We start from the raw sequence: 21791 nt of genomic DNA on the forward strand, positions 1-21791 counted from the left end.
TACGCCAAGTTAACAAACAGATTACTGACCATTTTGAATCACATCGTACCTTCTCCGCTATGCAATCTGGTTTCCGAGCTGGTCATGGGTGCACCTCAGCCACGCTCAAGGTCCTTAACGATATCATAACCGCCATCGATAAGATACATTACTGTGCAGCTGTATTCATCGACCTGGCCAAGGCTTTCGATTCTGTCAATCACCACCACTCTGTCAATCTTATTGGCAAACTCAACAGCCTTGGTTTCTCAAATGATTGCCTCGCCTGGTTCACCAACTACTTCTCTGATAGAGCTCAGTGTGTGAAATCGGAGGGCCTGTTGTCCGGACCTCTGGCAGTCTCTATGGGGTCCTGTACGCTCTCGTTGGCTGGCCCTCGCTTCATACTCGTCGCCAAACCCACTGGCTACAAGTTATCTACAAGTCTCTGCTAGGTAAAGCCCCGCCCTATCTCAGCTCGCTGGTCACCATAGCAGCACCCACTCGTAGCACACGCTCCAGCAGGTATATCTCGCTGGCCACCCCCAAAGCCAATTCCTCCTTTGGACGCCTTTCCTTCTAGTTCTCCGCTGCCACTTCCTGGAACGAACCGCAAAAATCACTGAAGCTGGAGATTCCCATCTCCCTCACTAGCTTTAAGAACCAGCTGTCAGAGCAGCTCACAGATCACTGCACCTGTTCATAGCCCATCTGTATACAGCCCATCTATCTACCTCATTCCCATACTGTATTTATTTATTTTGCACCACAGTATCTCTACTTGCACATCCATCTTTTGCACATCTACCATTCCAGTGTTTAATTGCCATATTGTAATTACTTCACCACCATGGCCTATTTATTGCCTTAACTCCCTTATTTGCACTCACTGTATATAGACTTTTTTTTCTACTGTATTATTGACTGTATGTTTGTTCATTCCATGTGTAAATCTGTGTTGTTGTATGTGTTGAACTGCTATGCTTTATCTTGGCCAGGTCAAGCTTACCTGGTTAAATAAAGGTGAAATAAAGTAATACAAATGTAATGATCTGCTGCGCTGGGCAGGTGTTTCACTGTCCGTGTGTTCTGCCATACGATTGGATAGAGCGCAATCACCGCAGCTGTGTATCTGTATTAGTGGGCAAGTGAGCATTGTCGAATCAACACCAAACCCTTAAGTAAGTTATCACTTGCAAAACTCAGTTTTTAATGAGACTGACCTTATGACCAAAAGTATCCTTTTGTAGTCAATTTTGACTTCACTGTGTTAGAGCTCCCAAGTGGCGCAGCGGTCTAAGGCACTGCATCTGTGTGCTAGAGGCATCACTACAGACCCTGGTTCAATTCCAGGCTGTATCATAACCGGCCGTGATTGGGAGTCGACATAGGGCGGTGCACAATTGGCCGAGTGTCGTCAGGGTTAGGGTATGGCCAGGGTAGGCTGTCATTGTAAATAAAAATGTGTTCTTAACTAACTTGCCTGGTGTTTTCATCTCCTCTAGAATCAACTGGCGAAAGGAGGCCATGGACATAGATTACATTGTCTTTGAATAATTGCCACATTCTTGACATTTGCAAATCTTGAACACCATCGTTGTGTTCCCTCCATAACGTAAATCCCACTGTCTTTATATCGGATTCTATGAAGATTCAACAATGCCAGCCGAAGGGACAAGTAGGTCCAACCTGACTGGTCTCTTGTTGACATATAACTTCAAAGTTGTGTGTTCTGCATGCTCTGTAAAAGAAAACGAAATCTCGTACACCCTTAAAGCAGTCGACCACCATTGCAGCAGGGAACTTCTATTGGCTAAAGGCAAAGGTACTAACAAATGGAGGCTTGTTTCCCGTCGCCCTGAATTTCCAAACCCAAGCCAGTATGAAGTTTGTTGGTTCTTCAAGGAGGGCTCTGGGTGTATGAAGCACAGGAACCGCTGCACCTTCGCAAGGAGTCACGAGGAGGCCACAGTATGGAACTTTGTAAAGCACCAGAGGATAGATCACAGCACGTTAATTAGACTGATAACCGAGTCGGATAGAAGTGCCGTCCAACTGCAAAACATGGCTGAAAACATCCTCACTGAGTTCTCAGGGACATTTCAAGAGCTTTGTAAAGACTGCTTCCTCGGCACTCCACCAACAATTACAGGTAAACGGTGGAACAACACTTGCTCAGTGGATGCAGCCCATGTCTGGAGCCCAGTCTTGGTTCATCACCTGGCAGAAAGTCAGGGGAAGGAAGTCTACAATCAGATAAGGCCTCTGCCCCCAGTCTGCCCTTTCCAGTACTGCAACCATGTCATGCAAGGTATGCCATGTTGGCATGGGCCCAGACAGTGCCAGTTTGCCCACAGTGAGGTGGAGATGGCTGTCTGGCGAGCAGAGGCACATGGGGGGAGTCGCCAGGAACTCCTGCAGCTCTCCCAGGAGAGGCAACGTCAGAAGCAACAGTCGGCTCAAGACGTAGTGCCCGCCCCTAACCTGCAGGTGGCGATCTACTGCAAGGCTTGCCTCGTAACCCTCTCCTCCCGGGAGAGCTTTTTCAAGCACTGTGCCTCATTGGAGCATGCCCAGATGATCTCCGGGGACACGACCACAGATTGGAAACATCGTCCCCCGCCCCACGGCCGCAAAGCAGAGTTTTGGCTGTGCGAGAGGTAAACATGTTTTTGTAAACTCAAGGAGACAACCTCCACACACAATGCACATTCCAGAACGTTTTTGTATACACCTGAGTGACTGCGAACACTGCAAAGCCTAAAAGTGCAATCTGTATGATAGATGCATATGTAAATAGCCCTTATTGTCTATATTATATTGTCATCAATAAGCCATTTTCTTAACAAATCATGGGATATACAGGAAATGTAATTTGTTGAAATGATCAATAAGCAGCAATAAATCTTACTGGTTGTGCCTTTAGCGTCTCATTATAGTTTGTACTGACATTTCTTCTCAGGCCTGACACCTGTGAATATGGCACCAACTGTGTGAAAGCTCACTCTGAGGAGGAGCTTGAAGAGTGGGTAATGCGAGCCAAAGAGGACAAGGAGATAAGGCGCAACATAGAGGCTCAAGGCCTCATGTCTTACAGGGATCGTCTTTTGGAGGAGTACAGACACAGCAGCAATGAAGTGCACATTGTAAGTCATCATAGTTCAGATCAGGAACAAATGTCTCCATGCAATTGAGATTCAATCAAACCTGTACTTGATAAACCTGCACTGCTTCATAATAATAATGTTCCTGCACAATTCCACTGAGGCAAATAATTAGATGATGCCTCACGTGTGAAATTAACAAATCAATATTAAATGTTGACAAAGTGGTGCATTTTTCCAGGAACAGAGTGATTAGTCAGCAACGCAGGTTTCCTGCATTGTGGATTGGACTGAATCTGACAATGAGTGTCAGTTATGTTTCAATGTAAAGAACAAATGGTTGATTTATTCAAGTGGGCAAGTGACATGAACTATTACATCTGTCAACATATGCCATAATAACACCGGTCATAACTGTTTCCAATACATTTAATGACACTGTTATACCGTTTTGTTACTGCCCTCCAGCACACTGATATAACTTTTAGATATTCTACCTACTACATATTATCTACATTTGTTTACTATAAAATGCTCATTGTCCCCAAACAACTAACAGTGTGACTAAATGTTACAGATGTCAGAGCAAGTTGATGACGTGACTGTCACTTTTGAAGAGGATTTGTGTGTGGAGTGTGTGGAGACTGATGCAGAATTCCAATGGAAGTTCCAGATCAAAACAGAGGTAACAGTTGGCCAGAAGTATGACATTCTGTTGTTTTGATGGTTATTCCTCACTGCCCGTTATGTCAATATATAGGGCTCTTGAATACAGTCAATACACTGTGAGAACATTTCTCTGCTCAGTGTCTGTGAATATAATACGCTGTGCTTTTTCTTTGTGTCCAGTCCATCTAAGTTTACTGTTGGCAGTAAAAGATTCAAGGCCAGGGCTCTTTCTCACAACTGTTTCCACTTTTTTGTCCTTCATTGCTATCTCTTTGGGCTCTGAGAAACAAGAGTACATTCTCTCCACTAAAGTTTCTATGTCCAACCTCTAATTTCAAGTGGAATGATTCTCATATTCATGATTTTTATCAACTGGCTGGGGTGGAAACAAACTGGGCTACTAATAATTCATTTTGTCGTACAAAACAATAAATTAATTATTTTCGCCCCTCAGCTAGCCAAGTTAGCGAACTAGCAAGGATGAGGTGACTCTAGCGAATTTAGCATTTTGAAAACATAATTCATATTGTATTGTGTTTAAGTGTCATTGGTCACCTGTATATTTTGCCTGTGTCTTCACAGAGACTACTTGCACATGTAGCATTACTGAAACAGGAACCTGGAGCCTCTTTCTCCCTGGATGAAAAGAGTCCTGAGCCCTGCACTTACTCCACGGGTGAATCGTTCAGTAACTCAGACATGACCTATGACATCACCGTGTCCTTCAAGTCCAACAACCCGGGTCTTTACGAACAGTGGTTGGTGTTCGACTTTGACATGAGGCCAGTGCTCCTGCAGAAACTGAAGGTTAAAGTCGGACAGCAGCTATCCCCTAAGCTCGAGGAGCCACCTGAGAACGTTGGGCCCCCTTCCCAGAATCTGGAACGCTGGCATCGGGGGAACAGGGTCTTCATCCCCTGCTTGGAAAAGACAGAAGTACAGGAAGAGCTTCTGAAGGAGTACAAGCCTCCTCAGATTAGTTTGCGGTATAAACCACTTGACGACCGCAACACGCCCATGAATCACCAGAATTACAAAGAGAGGATGCACAGCTTCCTGTACACAGAGGAGCAGGCAGAAGATCAGGTGGTTTCAAGGTAACTTTTTCATGGTTTTATTTCCTAGCTGATCATCTTTAATAGTATTGTGTCGTTCCACAAAATGAGTGCACATTTTAATATCCCTTTGATATTTTAAATAGAAATTGTTCACTAATATTAAATCTTAAAAGCCTGTTTTATTCAATGAAGTGCCCATTATTATAGACCACATGGAGAATTCAATGAATCAGATTGTAGTCTGTTCATGACACTATACTCCAGTAGGCTCTGCCCTGTGGCCCCAGTAGAGATTTATGATGATCTATAAAGATATGCTAAAGTCCCAAAATGTCCTTCTGTGACTTCCAGGAAGATTTGAACCCACTTCACCCTAACATTCACCTAGTTATTTTGTTGCTTTGACAAAGTAATTTATTATTATTAGATTTTTATTTATTTCATGTGTTTAAGGTCAAAGGTCAAATAGGGAATAACCTGCACAAGTGTGAGATAGAAATGTGAGTGGGGTCGCGGCCAGGGATCAGCCATTATTAATGGCGACCATGGAGCAATTATGGTTAAGTGCCTTGCTCAAGGGCACATTGGTAGATTTTTCACCTAGTCAGCTCTGGGATTCAAACCAGAGACCTTTCGTTTACTGGCCCAACACTCTTAATCACTAGGCTACATTCCGCCCCTAGTGATTCATAAAAAAATGTAAGTTCAACCTTGTTACGTGAACTGAACTCTCGTTTTAATATGGTGAGACTATTTTTAAATACCTTTTATTTTATTGAACATGTAATAGTCAAATCATAGTGTAAAAGCAGGTGAGCTGGTTCTACTCTATTTGGCCATTTTCTGGTGTTTTGTGTTAGAAAACTGAGTGGATCACGCATAACACTCCAACCCTGTTACCTATAGATCGGTAGGCTAGACATTTTTTCAACAATACATTTGTTTTGGTGAAGCTTGCATTCAATTGCCCCTCCCTGTTGCGGACAAGCTTCCATTTCCTCTTTCACAAGGGATTTATGGCTGATTTAAGATTAAATCGTCAACCCGGTGACAGTCAACCTTGTGACTTTATTTGGCACTTATACTATAGTATATATTCTTTTTATTTAACCTCTTGAGATGGGAAAACGCATGTTTTATTAGGTTGAATGTGTGCTCTTTATGACAGAATGTTACATTTATGTGAAATCAAACGTTTTTCTTCTCACCAAGTTACACATCTCAAAAGACAACGAATTGGGGGAACGACCCTATTATAAATTATCTTCGGTTAAAAGGACAACAACCTCAAAGTCCCTCCATTTTATTTTGTGTTTTAGACTCAATGTTCGAGGGACCATCACCTTGTCGGCCACCCTAGACAACCCTCTGTTCGGGATGAAGATAGCTCCTCTGGGGGAACTATTCTGTGCCGTCTCAGTTCCTTATAATCTCACCCCAGACACCCCAGAGGGTTTGATGCTGAGACGAGGCATCCAATCAGCTCTCATAGCACCAGTATCTTCAGATAATCAAAGTCACAAGGTCTACGAAGCCATCATTCTCAGAGACGCCACCAGTGAGTATAAAATACACTTGCAGCTGTCTAAAAGATGCTGCTCTGACCTGAAACTCCAAAACAATGAAACATGTGAAATGGAAGTTCAGTTCCAGCTGAATCGTCTGAAGTTTTGTGAGATGCACAAAGCCATAGATCTCCTTCCAGACACAGAGAGAGTGTTACCAGACTTCAGGAACTGCAGTGTCCCTGTTAACAAAATACAATACCCCAAACTCAATGCAAAGCAGCAGGCAGCCATTGATTTCATCATAGGGGACTCCGATGGAAGACAAAGTGTGGCCCCCCTCCTCATTTATGGACCGTTTGGAACTGGGAAAACCTTCACGCTCGCTACAGCAGCCAAAGAGCTGGTACGGCAGCCTCACACCAGAGTACTGATCTGCACTCTTACAAACAGGTAATGACCCCAATGTTCTATTGACCCCAATTCACTTACACCGAGTTCAACTTTCTAGTCCCTTCATGTATTTTCAGTCTTACCTAATGCAATTCATTGACTGGCACAGATACTCATTTTTACATAATACATAGTGCTTAAGACTGGTAAAAACTGGTTTGTGCAAGTATTCCTACTTATGCGAGCTTTTTGTAAACATTAGATTAGCAACAAAGGAAGTTTATTTGACATCTTTGTAATGATTACTTAAAAGAACACAGTGAGGCTGTTGCACTATTATGAGTGGGTCCATCAATCATTTGTATTGTGTAAGCCTCATATCAGTTTGACAGTTACAGTATACACTGACATTTAAGTATTATGTAACAAATTGTGAAAATACACTGTGGTTAATAATCCTGCAGCAACAGGAAATTTGAATTATGTGGATTATAATAAATTGACATTTTGTTGATACATTTTTCATTAGGACAAATCAAGTCTGAAATGTTAAAGTGGAAATTACAAACTGTATATACTCTTAAATTGGCATTTTCTGCGACAACAGAATGATCAAATTAAGATGGCACATCTGTATGCCATGTATTAATCCCAATGTTAATACATATTTGAATTTCACTCGTAGTTACAGTGTACCTGCTTATTAATTACTTGTAAAGCATCAATTTCATTTAAAAAAGTAGGGCAAGCAATTTTCAGTTCTGGGTTTAAGGACAATCACTGTTAAAAGTTAAGCACGACTAAACTCTCTCTTGTCAGCTCTGCAGATTTGTATGTCAAAGACCACTTCCACTCATACATTAACTCTGGACACCCTGAGATGAAGCCACTGAGGATAAAAGCAAATAAACTAGGGGTTCCAGTGAGTGCCACAGATGAGATCACACAGAAGTACTGCCTTCTATCAGAAAACGGACAGTTTTTCCTACCTCCTGCCAAATGTGATTTAGATTGCCATCGAATAGTCATCACAACTACTGCAATGGCAAGGCACTTCCAGGACCTGAAGCTCCCTGGTGGCTACTTCACCCACATCCTGATTGACGAAGCGTCCCAGATGCTTGAATGTGAAGCTCTGATGGCCCTTGGTCTGGCTGGGCCAGTAACTCGAGTGGTTCTTGCTGGAGATCACATGCAGATGGGACCAAAGCTCTTTTCAGTGGACGATGACCAACGCTCCAATCACACCTTGCTGAACCGTCTGTTCCACTACTATCAAGCCCAAGAGAGTAGTGCAGCTTTGAAAAGCAGAATCATTTTCAACGAGAACTATCGCTCCACCAAAGAGATAGTAGAATTCGTGTCCACTAACTTCTATGTTGGCAAGTCTGATGCCATCAAGGCTGTAGGTAATGTCCCAGCTCATCCGAACTGCCACCCCCTGAGGTTCCACCATGTCAGAGGAGAATCTCACTTGGACAACACATCCATGTCGTGGTTTAATCTTGAAGAGGTTACATGCGTGGTTAAAATAGTGCAAAATCTACTCAGAGATTGGCCACCCGCATGGGGGAATAAGGATCAACGCTCAGTCTGTGTTCTCTCTGAAGGATGCCAGGTAAAAATTGTTATTTGTCATTTGAACTTAGTTTAGGAAATCTAATAAATTTCTTGAGTAAATAGGGGAACAGCAAAACAAATTTATGTGACTTTTTTGTATCATCGTTTGTCTTTTTTCGTAGGTTTCAATGATCAGGAAAGAGCTTCGGAAAATATCCCTGAGCCGAGTGACTGTGGAAAATATTGCCAATGTTCAAGGTATTTATCATTAGATGTTAGATATTACTACACTTTTGGAGCTACTGTATTGTAGGAACATAAACATTTCGCTACACCCGCAATAACGTCTGCCAAATATGTGTATGCAACCAATAAAATGTTATATGATTTGATTCATTTGCAAACATTGGTTCCAATAATTTGTTATTGTTTCCTAGATATGTACATTAAATAACACTATTTTGTAGATTTAACTACTGGTATGTAATTTTGATCTTTGTATAGAAACCTTTTTATCTGTCAAAATAATGAGTCCTTAACCATACAATTTTTTCATTATTTCTTGACAGGCAAACAGTTTAGAGCAATAGTATTGACAGCCGTTCAAACCCGTGACAGCATTCACCCTTCTGACTCACATTGTGTGGAGTTTTTCAACGATGCTCGCGTGCTGAACACGGCCATGACTAGGGCTCAATCCCAGGTTGTTGTGGTTGGAGATGCTGCCGCTCTGTGCTACTTTGGAAAGTGCTCCAGAATCTGGAGGAACTACATTGACCAGTGTATAACAAAGGGAAGTGCTGAACCGAAACACCTTACACAAGACATAATTGATAGTGATATCAAGGAAATGTCAAGATTCCAACGGTCAGAAGACCTGGATGAGACCAGCGCTCAGTCAGTTATGTTCGGCACAGGGAACAACGTGGATGCGATTCTCCAACAGCTGCAAGAGGAGCAAAACATGGCAATGTACAATTCATCTGATGGAGACAAATCGGAATCGAAAAATGTAGACCAAAAAAGACCATACGATAGTACCAAAGATGAAAGAGTTGAGTTGTTGCGGTTGTTGAGAGAGCAGCCAAATGTGTACAAGCAAGGTGAATTGGTCATGGAGAAATATAACGCCGGTTATATCATACCATTTGACAACCCAACTAAGCACATTATCATCAAAGGTAGAGCTAACCTCGGCAAGTCCTTCGCTTGTGACAAAGTGGTGGTAGAAGAATTTCTTCGTGAGGGCCATTCACAGGGAAAGGTGATAGGCACCATCAAGGCAGCTGAATCCTCTCGTGTGTTTGTTTGTACCCTCGAAGATGAAGATTACCATAAACGCAAAACGTCTGAATATCAATATCTCAGAAAGATAATGGTACCCCTCAATAAGAACACTACCAAAATTTGCACCTTGGTCAATAAGAAGAGTCGCAATTTTATTCCAATATGGAAGCACGATGACGGAGAATGGGAGATTGTCAGACATCAATACCTTGATGAAGACATCAAACGCAATCATGTCTTTGTGGTGGAGGTCTTTGACTGGAAAACGAAAAAAGAAAGCAATGAAATCTATCCCTTTCCGTTAGGGAACGTGATAGATATTGTTCCCATAGGATCATCTTTGGAAGAGGGCTTAAAGATTTTGGACGCAGAATTTCAAGTCGAACCATCGCCTCCCAGACATGTTTTAGATGAAGTGTGTTCCTGGGAAGACACCCACGTTGGTAACAGAGAGGACCTCCGAAGGTTGACTACTTTCACTGTTGACCCAAAGAAGTCCCAAGACTTGGATGATGCAATTAGTGTCATTGACAAGGACAGCTATTATGAGATTGGAGTCCACATAGCAGATGTGGCAAGTTTCGTGAAGATTGGTGATTCGTTGGATGATTGTGCACAAAAACAGGGTGCTACATTTTACAGTCCTAAAGAACCAGTTTACATGTTCCCAAAACCATTTAGCCTCAACCACTTGAGTCTCCTGCCTGGTCGAGATCGTATGGTGATTTCATTAGTGGTACAAGTAGACAAGGCAACAGACAAAATCATTGACAAGAACTTCAATCTTTCTCAGATCAATTCTGATAGAAAGTTATCTTATGAAGAGGCGGAGGACATCATCAGTAAACAGTCAAGAGAAGAGGCCAAGTTTGATACTGTAGAAGACTGTGTTGCTGTGGCATATCGTTTTGCCAAAGTCCAAAGGAAGGCCAGGCTTGGCAAGGATTGGAACTATAAACGACTGGATGATCACCAGATGCCGGGGAAGAGGAGATCCCATCAGATGATTGAGGAGCTTAGTGTACTGTTCAACAATTCTGTGTCTGAATTTTTGATCAACGCAAAAGAAACCATGCACTGCACTCCTCTCCGATGTCAAGCAAGACCTGACCCTAAAATGGTCAAAGACTTGAAAGCGCAGTGCAAAGACATCATATCACTGTCCTCACACCTAAGGCACAACCTTGACCACGACCAAGAGGTCTTGGAGAGCAAAAGCTTCCCCGTGCTAACATCAGTGTGGAATGAGATCCTATCAGCTGCTGGGAACGGGGAAGTTGACACTGACAGAATGATTGATCTGATAGCTACAGATGACATCTATCCCCAGCTCCTTCCAGTGATATATAAGTTTAGGAAGTGTCTTGGCAAAGCGTATGTCATCCGTTCCAATTCATCCCCTAAGGCAACTGTTGGGCACTATTCCTTGCATCTGAAGTCCTATACACACGCATCCTCGCCCATACGTCGCTACATGGATGTTATCCTGCAAAGGCTTTTGCATTCAATTCTAAGCGGCACTCCAGTCCAATATTCTCCACAAGACATTGACATTCTGGGTCAGAAGAATGAAGAAATATACAAGAAGGCCAATGAGTATGAAAAGAGGGCTGAGATGATTTCCTTTGCCATGGACATGAAGAAACAAAATGCTTTGAAGATAGCATTTGTTGTTGGTGTTGAGGTAGGAGACAGTTTCAAGCTGTCATTTCCATTTGACAGTCACTCATTTCCAGACAGTTTGCCTGTTATGTACAGAGATTTGCAACTGGAGGATCAACCACTGTACGACTCAAACGAGAATCACATGACTCTAACATGGAGAAGACGAGTGTACTCAGTTGACACTGCCAAAACTCACCAAGAGCTAAAAAGGGTGCAAAATTCTTCTGCATGTACCGAGCTTTCACAAAAGACTTGGCGAGACATTGTTGATGCAATTGACCAGGAAAAATGGAACATAGCAAGGTCTCTCATACTAAGCGCCACAACAAAGCAAATGGAACATTTTAAGAGTGTGCCAAAACATACCACAATGGATTTGCTTGACACTGGGAATGACTCTCATAGAACTGCACATGGACAAGATGAAAAAATTGAAATGGAGCACTATGTTGATCTTACTCTCCGGTTGAAGCCAGGAGACACACTTCCGGTCCAAATTACATCTGAAAAAAAGCGAGGTTATTGGACACCCACTCTTCAGTTGGTGTGCATCAAACCAACATTTGAGGTGTGTGTAGACCATGCGCACAGCCCTATCACATGCTTCTCCAAATGTGCAGACCGTCCATCCAAGAGTGAATATAGAAACGCTGAAGAGTATGTGAGGATCTGGAAACCACTTTGTGAGATGGAGTCTGCAGCCAATGCTGTGGATGAAAGTGACATCATAATCATTGAGGACCTGGAGCTGAACTTGCAAGCAAGCAAACGAGAAGGAAGTTTTGACCTTCCTCTCGAATACATTAAAGAATGGGCCATTGAATGCAACCTTAACAAGTGCTTACTGTGTATCCGAAAAAGAGGGTTGAAACTGGCCTCAACCCCTGACCAATCAGATGAAGTAGTTGACCCTCAAAACTACACATGGGTGGCCCATGGTTTTACAACCAAGTTCGACGAACCAAAGAAGAACTCTCCAAATCAAGCCAGAAAAGTGCACTTCTACATCAACCATTTGCCAATGGTTACCATTCCAGAGTGTGTCTCCCAGAGAAAGACAACATATACAGTTGAGATAATCCCAAAGCTTCTACCAGACGTGTAAGTATTACATTAATTAGTAAGAGAAAGAAGAGAGAGCCATGAATTTATCAATTGTCATTTCAAATGTATAGACATTTCAGTAACACTTTATATTACAGTTCCGGTACTTATTTAAAACTAAGTCAACAAAATGTTGCTTAAAATGTAATTACCATTTAAACATGTAATGTTTTAGTAAATACCTGATAATTTCTGGACCATAAAATACATTGTTACCAACATTGCATTCTGTTTAAAATAAGGTCCTAATGTAAAAGTACTATCCCATATTTGTATTGGATGGGCATAATGTTCCTATATTAATTCAGTATATTATAATTAATGGTGTTTAACATTTTCTATTATCTAGACGTAAAGAAATGGCTGTGAACAATGTTGTGCATGCAAATGAGCTTGTGCAGAAAATAGCCCTAGGACAACCTATTCCAAAAGGAGGTAAGTGCTGGACAATAACATAAATAGACAAAAAAAAAGTGTCTCAAGTAATCCCATTTTACATCTGAGGAGGTTTACAGTTCACAATGTCATTGTTAAACTATATGTTTGAAAGTATTGTTTTGTTGTCTTTTTTGGGATTGTAGCTTCGCAATCTGTTGTACCACGACACATACTCATGAGAGAAAAGGCACCAGAAGGTCTCCCAGAGCTGAATAAGAGTCAATATGATGCAGTGGAGAAAGCTCTGAATAACAACTTCACACTCATACAAGGACCACCTGGTAAATTATTAAATTGTACTACAAGAGTACATGAAGCTGTTATATGGCTTTTTGATATGTTTACTGGAATAAAAACCACACCTGTTTCATAGGGACTGGAAAGACCGTTGTAGGAGTGTACATTGTGTACTGGTACCATGTGCTAAACTCCCACAACCCCAGGATATTTGAAGATCCCAAGGACAAGGACAAGAAAGAAGTTATTCTCTACTGTGGTCCTTCCAACAAGTCTGTTGATGTGGTTGCTGGCAAGTTTCTTAATGCATACATTTAAATTGTCATTACAAAATAATGTATAATACATTCACAGCTTAAACATGAGTAAAGTTCTGTAGGGAACATTCTAGCATTCTATGAATTGTGAACATTCTGTAGAGTACCTGTTGAGGTTTGGAGACAAGCTGAAGCCCCTCAGGTTGTACAGCCGACAAATGGAGATGCTGGAGTACCCATACCCAGGCAGTATCCTTCAGCTGTCTCCCAGGTCACTTCGCCAAGAGCGGTCCAAGACAAAACTCAGGTATAAAACACATGAAATCACTCTGCAGTTGTGCACTGTAAAAAGTCATTTAGCTTTTTAGTTGTTTCGGGTCATTTTCCAATATCGACTCAACTGAAAAAAAATATAAATTGTTTACATGTTTTTTATGAAAACAAATTAAATGTTTTTTTGGCCACTTTTTCAGGGAAACCATCTCACTTGTCTTTGATAACCTGGTCGTAGTGCTGGCTTCATCATTTGTCTGACCGGTGTCAACATGTTTTTTGTCAAATGTTTCCTGCAATTGTTAATGAATTTGGATCTCACACTATGTACCATTTTCAGAGCTATTACCTTGCATCATCGCATACGGGAAGAACAAAATCCGCATTCTGGGGAAATACAAGAGTTTGACCGCAGAATAGAGGAGAAAGAGGAGCTGACAGACGAAGAAATTGAGGAGTGAGTAAAGATGTATTACAGTATTCCCTTGTAATATACAGTACATTTTTATTGAATTTTCTGTGAAACCTACATCTGATAGAATTGGTAATATGTATTACAGTATTCCCTTGTAATATACAGTACATTCTAATTTCTTTGAAACCTGATAGAATTAGTCTAATAAATTAGTCAGTGCACTCGGAAAGTATTCAGACCCCTTGACTTTTTCCACATTTTGTTACGTTACAGCCTTATTCGGAAAAAAATGTTAATTATTTCCCCTCATCAATCTACACACAATAAATACCCCATAATGAAAAAGTGAAAACCGTTTTTTTTAGCAACTGTAAAAAAATATATATATATATATATATAAAAAAAACTGAAATACCTTATTTACATAGGTATTCAGACCTTTTGTTATGAGACTTGAAATTGAGCTTAGGTGCATGCTGTTTCCATTGATCATCCTTGAGATGTTTCTACAACTTGATTGGAGTCCACCTGGGGTAAATTCAACTGATTTGGACACGATTTGGTAAGCCCCCCATCAGTCTAAATAAGGTTCCACAGTTGACAGTGCATGTCAGAGCAAAAACAAAACGATGAGGTCGAAGGAATTGTCCGTAGAGCTCCGAGACAAGATTGTGTCGAGACACAGATCTGGAGAAGGGTACCAAAACATTGCTGCAGCATTGGAGGTCACCAAGAACACAGTGGCCTCCATTCTTAAACGGAAGAAGTTTGGAATCACCAAGTCTCTCCCTATAGCTGGCCACCCTGCCAAACTGAGGAATTGGGGGAGAAGGGCCTTGGTCAGGGAGGTGAACAAGAACCTGATGGTCACTCTGACAGAGCTCCAGAGTTCCTCTGTCGGGATGGGAGAACCTTCCAGGACAACCATCTCTGCAGCACTCCACTAATCAGGCCTTTATGATAGAGTGGCAAGGCGGAAGCCACTCCTCAGTAAAAGGCCCGCTTGGAGTTTGCTGAAAGGCACCTAAAGGAATCACAGACCATGAGAAACATTATCTGGTCTGATGAAACCCAGATTGAACTCTTTGGCCTGAATGCCCAGCGTCACATCTGGAGGAAACCTGGCACCACCTACAATGAAGCACGGTGGCGGAACATTCTGCTGCAGGGATGTTTTTCAGTGACGGACTGGGAGACTAGTCAAGATTTAGGGAAAGATGAACGGAGCAAAGTACAAAGAGATCCTTGATGAAAACCTTCTCCAGAGAGCTCAGCACCTCAGACTGGGGCAAAGGTTCACCTTCCAACATGACAATGACCCTAAGCACAATGCCAAGACAACGCAGGAGTGGTTTCAGGACAAGTCTCTGAATGTCCTTGAGCGGCCCAGCCAGAGCCCGGACTTGAACCCAATCTAACATCTCTGGAGAGACCTGAAAATAGCTGTGCAGCAACGCTCCCCATCCAACCTGACAGAGCTTGAAAGGATCTGCAGAGAAGAATGGGAGAAACTCCACAGATACAGGTGTGCCAAGCTTGTAGCGTCATACCCAAGAATACTCTAGGCTGTAATCACTGCCAAAGGTGCTTCAACTAAGTACTGAGTAAAGGGTCTGAATTCTTATGTAAACGTGATATCAGTTTTTTATAAATTAGCAAACATTTCTAAAAACTGTTTTTGCTTCGTCATTATGGGGTGTTGTGTGTAGATTGATGAGGGGGGAAAAAACAATTGAATACATTTTAGAATAATGCTGTAACGTAACAAAGTGTGAAAAAAGTCAAGAAGTCTGAATACTTTATGAATGTACTGTATATACATTGTTTTTTTTGTTTTTCTTCTAGCTACAAAAAGCTTCTGAATAAAGCTCGTGTGTATGAGCTGCAGAGACACGATGTCATTCTGTGCACCTGCACAGCAGCCTCCACTCCTAACCTGATTAAAACAGTCAGTGCACGCCAGATCCTTATTGATGAATGTGCTATGGCAACGGAACCTCAGGCCCTCATCCCATTGGTCAGCAACAAACCAGAAAAGGTAAGTTAATATAAGGTAATATAATTCAGCAATAAGGCCCGAGGAGGTGTGGTATATGGCCGTATAGCACAAACCTCCGAGGTACCTTGTTGCTATTATAAACTGGTTACCAACGTAATTAGAACAGTAAAAATCTATGCTTTGTCTTACCCGTGGTATACAGCTTTCAGCCAATCAGCATTCATGTCTCGAACCACCCAGTTTATAAGAGACAATATACACTACATGACCAAAAGTATGTGGACACCTGCTTGTCAAACATCTCATTCCAAAATCATGGGCATTAATAAGTTGGTCCACCCTTTGCTGCTAAAAAAGCCTCCAGACTGGAACTGAGGGGCCTAGCCCAAACCATGAACAACAACCCCAGACCATTATTCCTCCTCCACCAAACTTTACAGTTGGCACTATGCATTGGGGCAGATAGTTCTCCTGGCATCCGCCAAACCCAAATTCATCCATCGGACTGCCAAATGGTGAAGTGTGATTCATCACTCCAGAGAACGTGTTTCCACTGCTCCAGAGTCCAATGGCGGCGAGCTTTACACCACTCCAGCCAATGGTTGGCATTGCGCAACACCCACAATAACATCTGCTAAATATGTGTATGTGACCAATAGAATTTAATTTGATCTTAGGCTTGTGTTCGGCTGCTCGGCCATGTAAACATATTTCACAAAGCTCCCGACTAACAGTTCTTGTGCTGACATTGCTTCCCGAGGCAGTTTGGAACTCGATAGTGAATGTTGCAACTAAGGGCCGACGACATTTACTCACTTCAGCACTCAATGGTCCCGTTCTGTGAGCTTGTGGCCTACCACTTCGCATATGAGCCGTTGTTGCTTCTAGACGGTTCCACTTCACAATAAGAGCACTTACAGTTGACCGGGGCAGCTCTAGCATGGTATACATTTTATGAACTGACTTGTTGGAAAGGTGGCATCCTGTGACTTTGCCACGTTGAAAGTCACTGAGCTCTTCAGTAAGGCTATTCTACTGCCAATGTTTGTCTATGGAGATTGCATGGCGATGTGCTCGATTTTATACACCGGTAAGCAACAGGTGCGGCTGAAATAGCCTAATCCACTCATTTGAAGGGGTGTCCACATACTCTTGTGTATATATAGTGTACCAACGGTATGACACAAAACTACTTGTTTACTGTTCTAATATCATTGGTAACCTGTTTATAATAGCAATAAGACACCTCTGTTTTTTTTATATATATGGCCAATTGCTTAAATATATACCATAAATATTTAGTTACCTTTTCTTATAGAATGGTGCGTACTTGTTTAAAATAAAAGGTAAAACATTTATAGGCCTATATTTGTGATGCTGCTTGTTCATTATGTAGTAGAATGACTTTGTCTTCCATCGGTGTTCAATCCAGCAGCAACTGTTTAGGCCTGGGCCATACAATGTTCATCTCAGTGGGGCTCCTCAGTAAGATTTTCATTTGTGTAAAAATGTTCGGTAAAAAATGTTTGGGCATGTTGTCTAACCCTTGATTTTGGACATGGAAACAGTGCATTGTTATAGAATCACACTGCTAACCTTATGCCTAACCTTAAAAAAAGACCAAAAAGCACATTTTTACTGTGGCTATAGATTCTAGTGTAAACCCAACTGGAGGGTTGCTGGCATCAATTTCTCAGGTGCTACCTACTCCCTATGTTCCCTTAAGCAAGGAATTTAACCCCCTTATCTGCTCACTGGGCACTGCCCTGCAGCTGCTCTCTGCTCCAGCTTCTCAAACCTAATGTGTGTGTGTGTGTGTGTGTGTGTGTAAACTGAGTGGACAAAACATTAAGAACACCTTCTCTTTCCATGACAAAGACTGACCAGGTGAGTCCAGGTGAAAGCCATGATCCCTTATTGATGTCACCTGTTAAATCCACTTAGATGTAGATGAAGTGGAGGAGACGGGTTAAAGAAGGATTTTTAAGCCTCGAGACAATTGAGACATGGATTGTGTTTGTGTGCCATTCAGAGGGTGACTGGGCAAGACAAAATATTGAAGTGCCTTTGAACGGGTATGGTAGTAGGTGCTGTGTTTTTTTTTTCAAGCTTAACAGTTTTCTGTGTGTATCAAGAATGGTTCATCACCTAAAGGACATCCAGCCAATTTGACACAACTGTGGAAAGCACTGGAGTAAACATGGGCCAGCATCTCTGTGGAACACTTTTGACACCTTGTAGAGTCCATGCCCTGACAAATTGAGGCTGTTCTAAGGGCAAAGGTGGGGTGCAACTCAATATTAGGAAGGTGTTCTTAATATTTTGTACTCTCAGTATATCAGATCGGTTGGAAAAAGGGAGAAGACAAAATTCCATCTCATATGGACTAATAAAGTAGATCTTATTTTAAACTAAGCTTTAACATCAACCTGTTTTATCAACTGCATGCCAAAGCCAATGTAAGTCATCATCGTTTTTGCAAGTCATGAGGATTGATGGCGACATAACCTCTTTCCACTTCCAAGATTGTGTTGCTTGGTGACCACAAACAATTACGTCCCATCATCAAGAATGAACTTGTGAGGAAGTTGGGGATGTCAAAGTCTCTGTTTGAGCGCTACTTTGAACGCCGGTCCCAGACAGTGATGCTGGATACCCAGTACAGAATGGTAATATCGTCTTCATATTTATATTTATTAATTACATTCTTTTACTTTTAGATTTGTGTATTGTGGTGAATTGTTAGATACTACTGCACTGTTGGAGCTAGGAACACAAGCATTTCGCTACACCCGCAATAACATCTGCTAAATTTGTGTATGTTACCAATGAAATGTGATTTGATTTAAGAGGGGGTCATATTTAGTCTTTCATGAATTCATTCAAAATGGTACTCTTAATTCACATCATAAAATCTCATGATTGTTGATCAAGGGTAAAATGCTACGGTGCCTTTGACTATACAGATACGGATAGAGATGGATTGATATCCAATGAGAAAATACAAATTCTTCTATCTTTTTGTAGCATGAAGATATATGCAAGTTCCCATCAGAGGAGTATTATGAAGGCAAACTGAAGACTGACGTGGATCGCCCAAATAGTGTCCTTCAGGCTGACGGCAGGCAGACGCACATTGTTTTCGGCAACGTCAGTGGAAAAGAGGTCAGCCTGGTTGTGAGCACAGAAAAAGGAAATGAAAACTCCAAAGCGAATATGGAGGAGAGAGACATAGTGGTAAGGAACCTCTTGGTTTTCTCAACTCCAACACTCAAATCTTGCCATGCCACTGGTACACCGAGATTCCAAAATCAACTTTTTGTTTATTACAGGTTCGGCTCGCCAAGCAGCTGGTGACAGAATCCAAAGTGAAACAACAGAGTATGGCGATCCTATCTCCCTACAATGCCCAGGTGGCCGAAATTAAGAAAGAACTGAGAAAAATGAAACTGGACGAAATCACGGTCACCACCATCACAAAAAGTCAAGGTGATCGTTTTACTCTTTCTTACTTTACCTTCAGTTCCATCTTGATTGTGATTCTATGGTTGTCCCCCGCTGTCCTTTTGAACTTTGAACTGGTTAGGTTAGCCCTGGGTATAACCAATGCTGCTTCGTCTCCCATGCAGGAAGTGAATGGCGCTATGTCATCCTGTCCACTGTGCGCTCCTTACCCAGCAAGGAGATCGAGACAGAGCCGGACTGGGCCTGGCTGTCCAAACATGTGGGCTTTGTTCGTGACCCCAACCAGATAAACGTGGGCATTACCAGGGCCAAAGAGGGACTGTGCATTATCGGTGAGAGAGATGTTTCCTCAAGGGATAAATGTTAAAGATCACTGGAACGAGTATGATCTAAACCAATGTTTCCCAACCCTGGTCCTCCAGTAACCCACAACAGAACACCTTTTCATTGTAGCCCTGGACAAACACACCTCATTCAACTCATTGAGGGCTTGATGATTAGTTGACAAGTTGAATCAGGTGTGCTTACAATAAAGATGAGTACTATTGGGGGTACTGGAGGACCAGGGTTGGGAAACACTGACATTACAGTGTCATTGTACTCGTTTATTTTCTTCCCTTCTCAAAGGTAACCAGGAGTTGTTGAGCCGCAGTGGCGCTTGGAGACAACTCCTCAAACATTATACGGCAAGGAACTTTGTCACAGAAGCTAAAAAGATCTCTGTGCGCAAAGTAGCAAAATAGCCTGTAAGCACTGTCTACATTGAGCGACGTGGTCTCGGCACCGGTTCGGTGCACAATGAACAGTAAAAATCACTTTTTCAGGATACATTTATGATGTTGCTTCAGTTTCAATGTTGAGTCAAATGAGTTAAATACTGCACTCACTGTCATTTTTAATGTGACCTTTCAATGTTATTCAATGGTCTCCTTTTTTAATTACCACCTATGCTCTTAATGTCTGGTTTTTGTGTTTAAACTGTGAGATGTTATTCTGCAATTATTTACAGTGAAGTTCAAATTATATTTTTTGAGAAATGTTTTATATTTTTGTTGAATCAAATACTGTGATCTTTAAAATCAACTGTACTAGATAGTGTACATTCGTATGGCTGTATTCTCTTTTACTATTTGTATTTTACAATTTCATTTCAACTGTGTTCTACACTGTTTTTTACTGCAGACCTTTTTGGTCAAATTTTTCAAGGTATCACATTCCATTTATAAATGATCGTATTTTCCCAAATGAAGCTTAAATCTGACTGAAATGTTACGCTATAAAATAGGTTTCATAGTAAAATAACTATGCATTACTTAATCCTAGTCTGACTGCTGTAGGTGTATTCCAGTGTGTAGACTAGATATAGATTATATTAGATGTAGTATGGTAAAAATTGGATTCTTTTTGATCTAAATCATTTAATAAAGTAATAGCTGATCATAAAAATGGCTTTGTTCTTTTTGTGATAAAGCAGTTTTTTTTTCTGTTCACAGGACTTTACCTGAATATTGTTTGCCATGTCTAAAACTAACCTTATATACATTACATTTATTATATCAATATCAAAGAATCACTGACTGACAGACTAATAGTAATCCCCACACTTATGCAAATCTAACCAGTCATATACAAATAGTATGCTAGAGGGAAGATTTTGATTGTATGCATTGTAGACTAGGGGGCATGGTATTAGTCTGATTGGACCTTGGCCAGCACACTGAGAATTGGTCCACTACTGATTAATAATGACTACAGTGAGTCAAGGCTTGACTGATCATGTTCTGGCATGTCATCACTCATCACTGGATGGATGAAATGGAATCCAATTGGACCAGAGGGAGGATGTCCTCTAGTGGCTTTGAAACACCACTTCCTGCTTCACATGTACTTTATTCATGATTGTGTGTCTGCCGCCGCATCCATGAGTGACAAAGGAGTATGACATTAATATGGTGCTTATATTAATTTGACATAAATGTGGGGTTCTGATGACTATTCCTATGGGAACTAAAATAGGTTGTGCCTTCAATTCAGTACAACTTCATCAACCCAGTCGGAACATAAGCATACAATAACATGAATACGTATATACCAGAGGAGGCTGGCGGGAGGAGGTATAGGAGGACGGGCTCATTGTTATGTCTGGAATGGAATTGGTGGAACGGAGTCAAACGTGGTTTCCATTTGTTTGGTGTGTTTGATACCGTTTCATTTATTTCATTCCAGCCATTACAATGAGCATGTCCTCCTATGGCTCCTCCCACCAGCCTCTTCTGGTCAAATTCCTTCTGGCATCTGAACTTATTTTAAGGTCCAATACAACAAGTAACCTTTAATGTGTGTACATGCTTTAGCATATTGTAAAACAGCTTGCTGTTACAGG

General features: G+C 41.5%; 1 protein-coding gene across 1 annotated transcript in view; it reads left to right on the top strand.

Moving 5' to 3' along the window:
* LOC139413840 (3'-5' exoribonuclease HELZ2-like) overlaps nucleotides 1–20854 on the top strand; it is a 35766-nt gene extending 14912 nt beyond the window's left edge. Inside the window, exons 2-20 of the mRNA XM_071161634.1 lie at nucleotides 1485–2639; nucleotides 2942–3125; nucleotides 3661–3768; nucleotides 4335–4849; nucleotides 6130–6768; nucleotides 7528–8326; nucleotides 8451–8526; nucleotides 8838–12321; nucleotides 12674–12759; nucleotides 12906–13043; nucleotides 13136–13291; nucleotides 13419–13563; nucleotides 13870–13986; nucleotides 15790–15982; nucleotides 18469–18612; nucleotides 18971–19180; nucleotides 19276–19432; nucleotides 19573–19740; nucleotides 20036–20854. Coding sequence (XP_071017735.1) covers nucleotides 1639–2639; nucleotides 2942–3125; nucleotides 3661–3768; nucleotides 4335–4849; nucleotides 6130–6768; nucleotides 7528–8326; nucleotides 8451–8526; nucleotides 8838–12321; nucleotides 12674–12759; nucleotides 12906–13043; nucleotides 13136–13291; nucleotides 13419–13563; nucleotides 13870–13986; nucleotides 15790–15982; nucleotides 18469–18612; nucleotides 18971–19180; nucleotides 19276–19432; nucleotides 19573–19740; nucleotides 20036–20151 — 8436 coding nt within the window. The 5' untranslated portion in view covers nucleotides 1485–1638 and the 3' untranslated portion in view covers nucleotides 20152–20854. The remainder of the gene's footprint in view (nucleotides 1–1484; nucleotides 2640–2941; nucleotides 3126–3660; nucleotides 3769–4334; nucleotides 4850–6129; nucleotides 6769–7527; nucleotides 8327–8450; nucleotides 8527–8837; nucleotides 12322–12673; nucleotides 12760–12905; nucleotides 13044–13135; nucleotides 13292–13418; nucleotides 13564–13869; nucleotides 13987–15789; nucleotides 15983–18468; nucleotides 18613–18970; nucleotides 19181–19275; nucleotides 19433–19572; nucleotides 19741–20035) is intronic.
* Nucleotides 20855–21791: the final 937 nt, after the last annotated feature.

The sequence above is a fragment of the Oncorhynchus clarkii genome, chromosome 7 (assembly GCF_045791955.1).
Source record: "Oncorhynchus clarkii lewisi isolate Uvic-CL-2024 chromosome 7, UVic_Ocla_1.0, whole genome shotgun sequence".
Taxonomy (NCBI): Eukaryota; Metazoa; Chordata; class Actinopteri; order Salmoniformes; family Salmonidae; genus Oncorhynchus; species Oncorhynchus clarkii.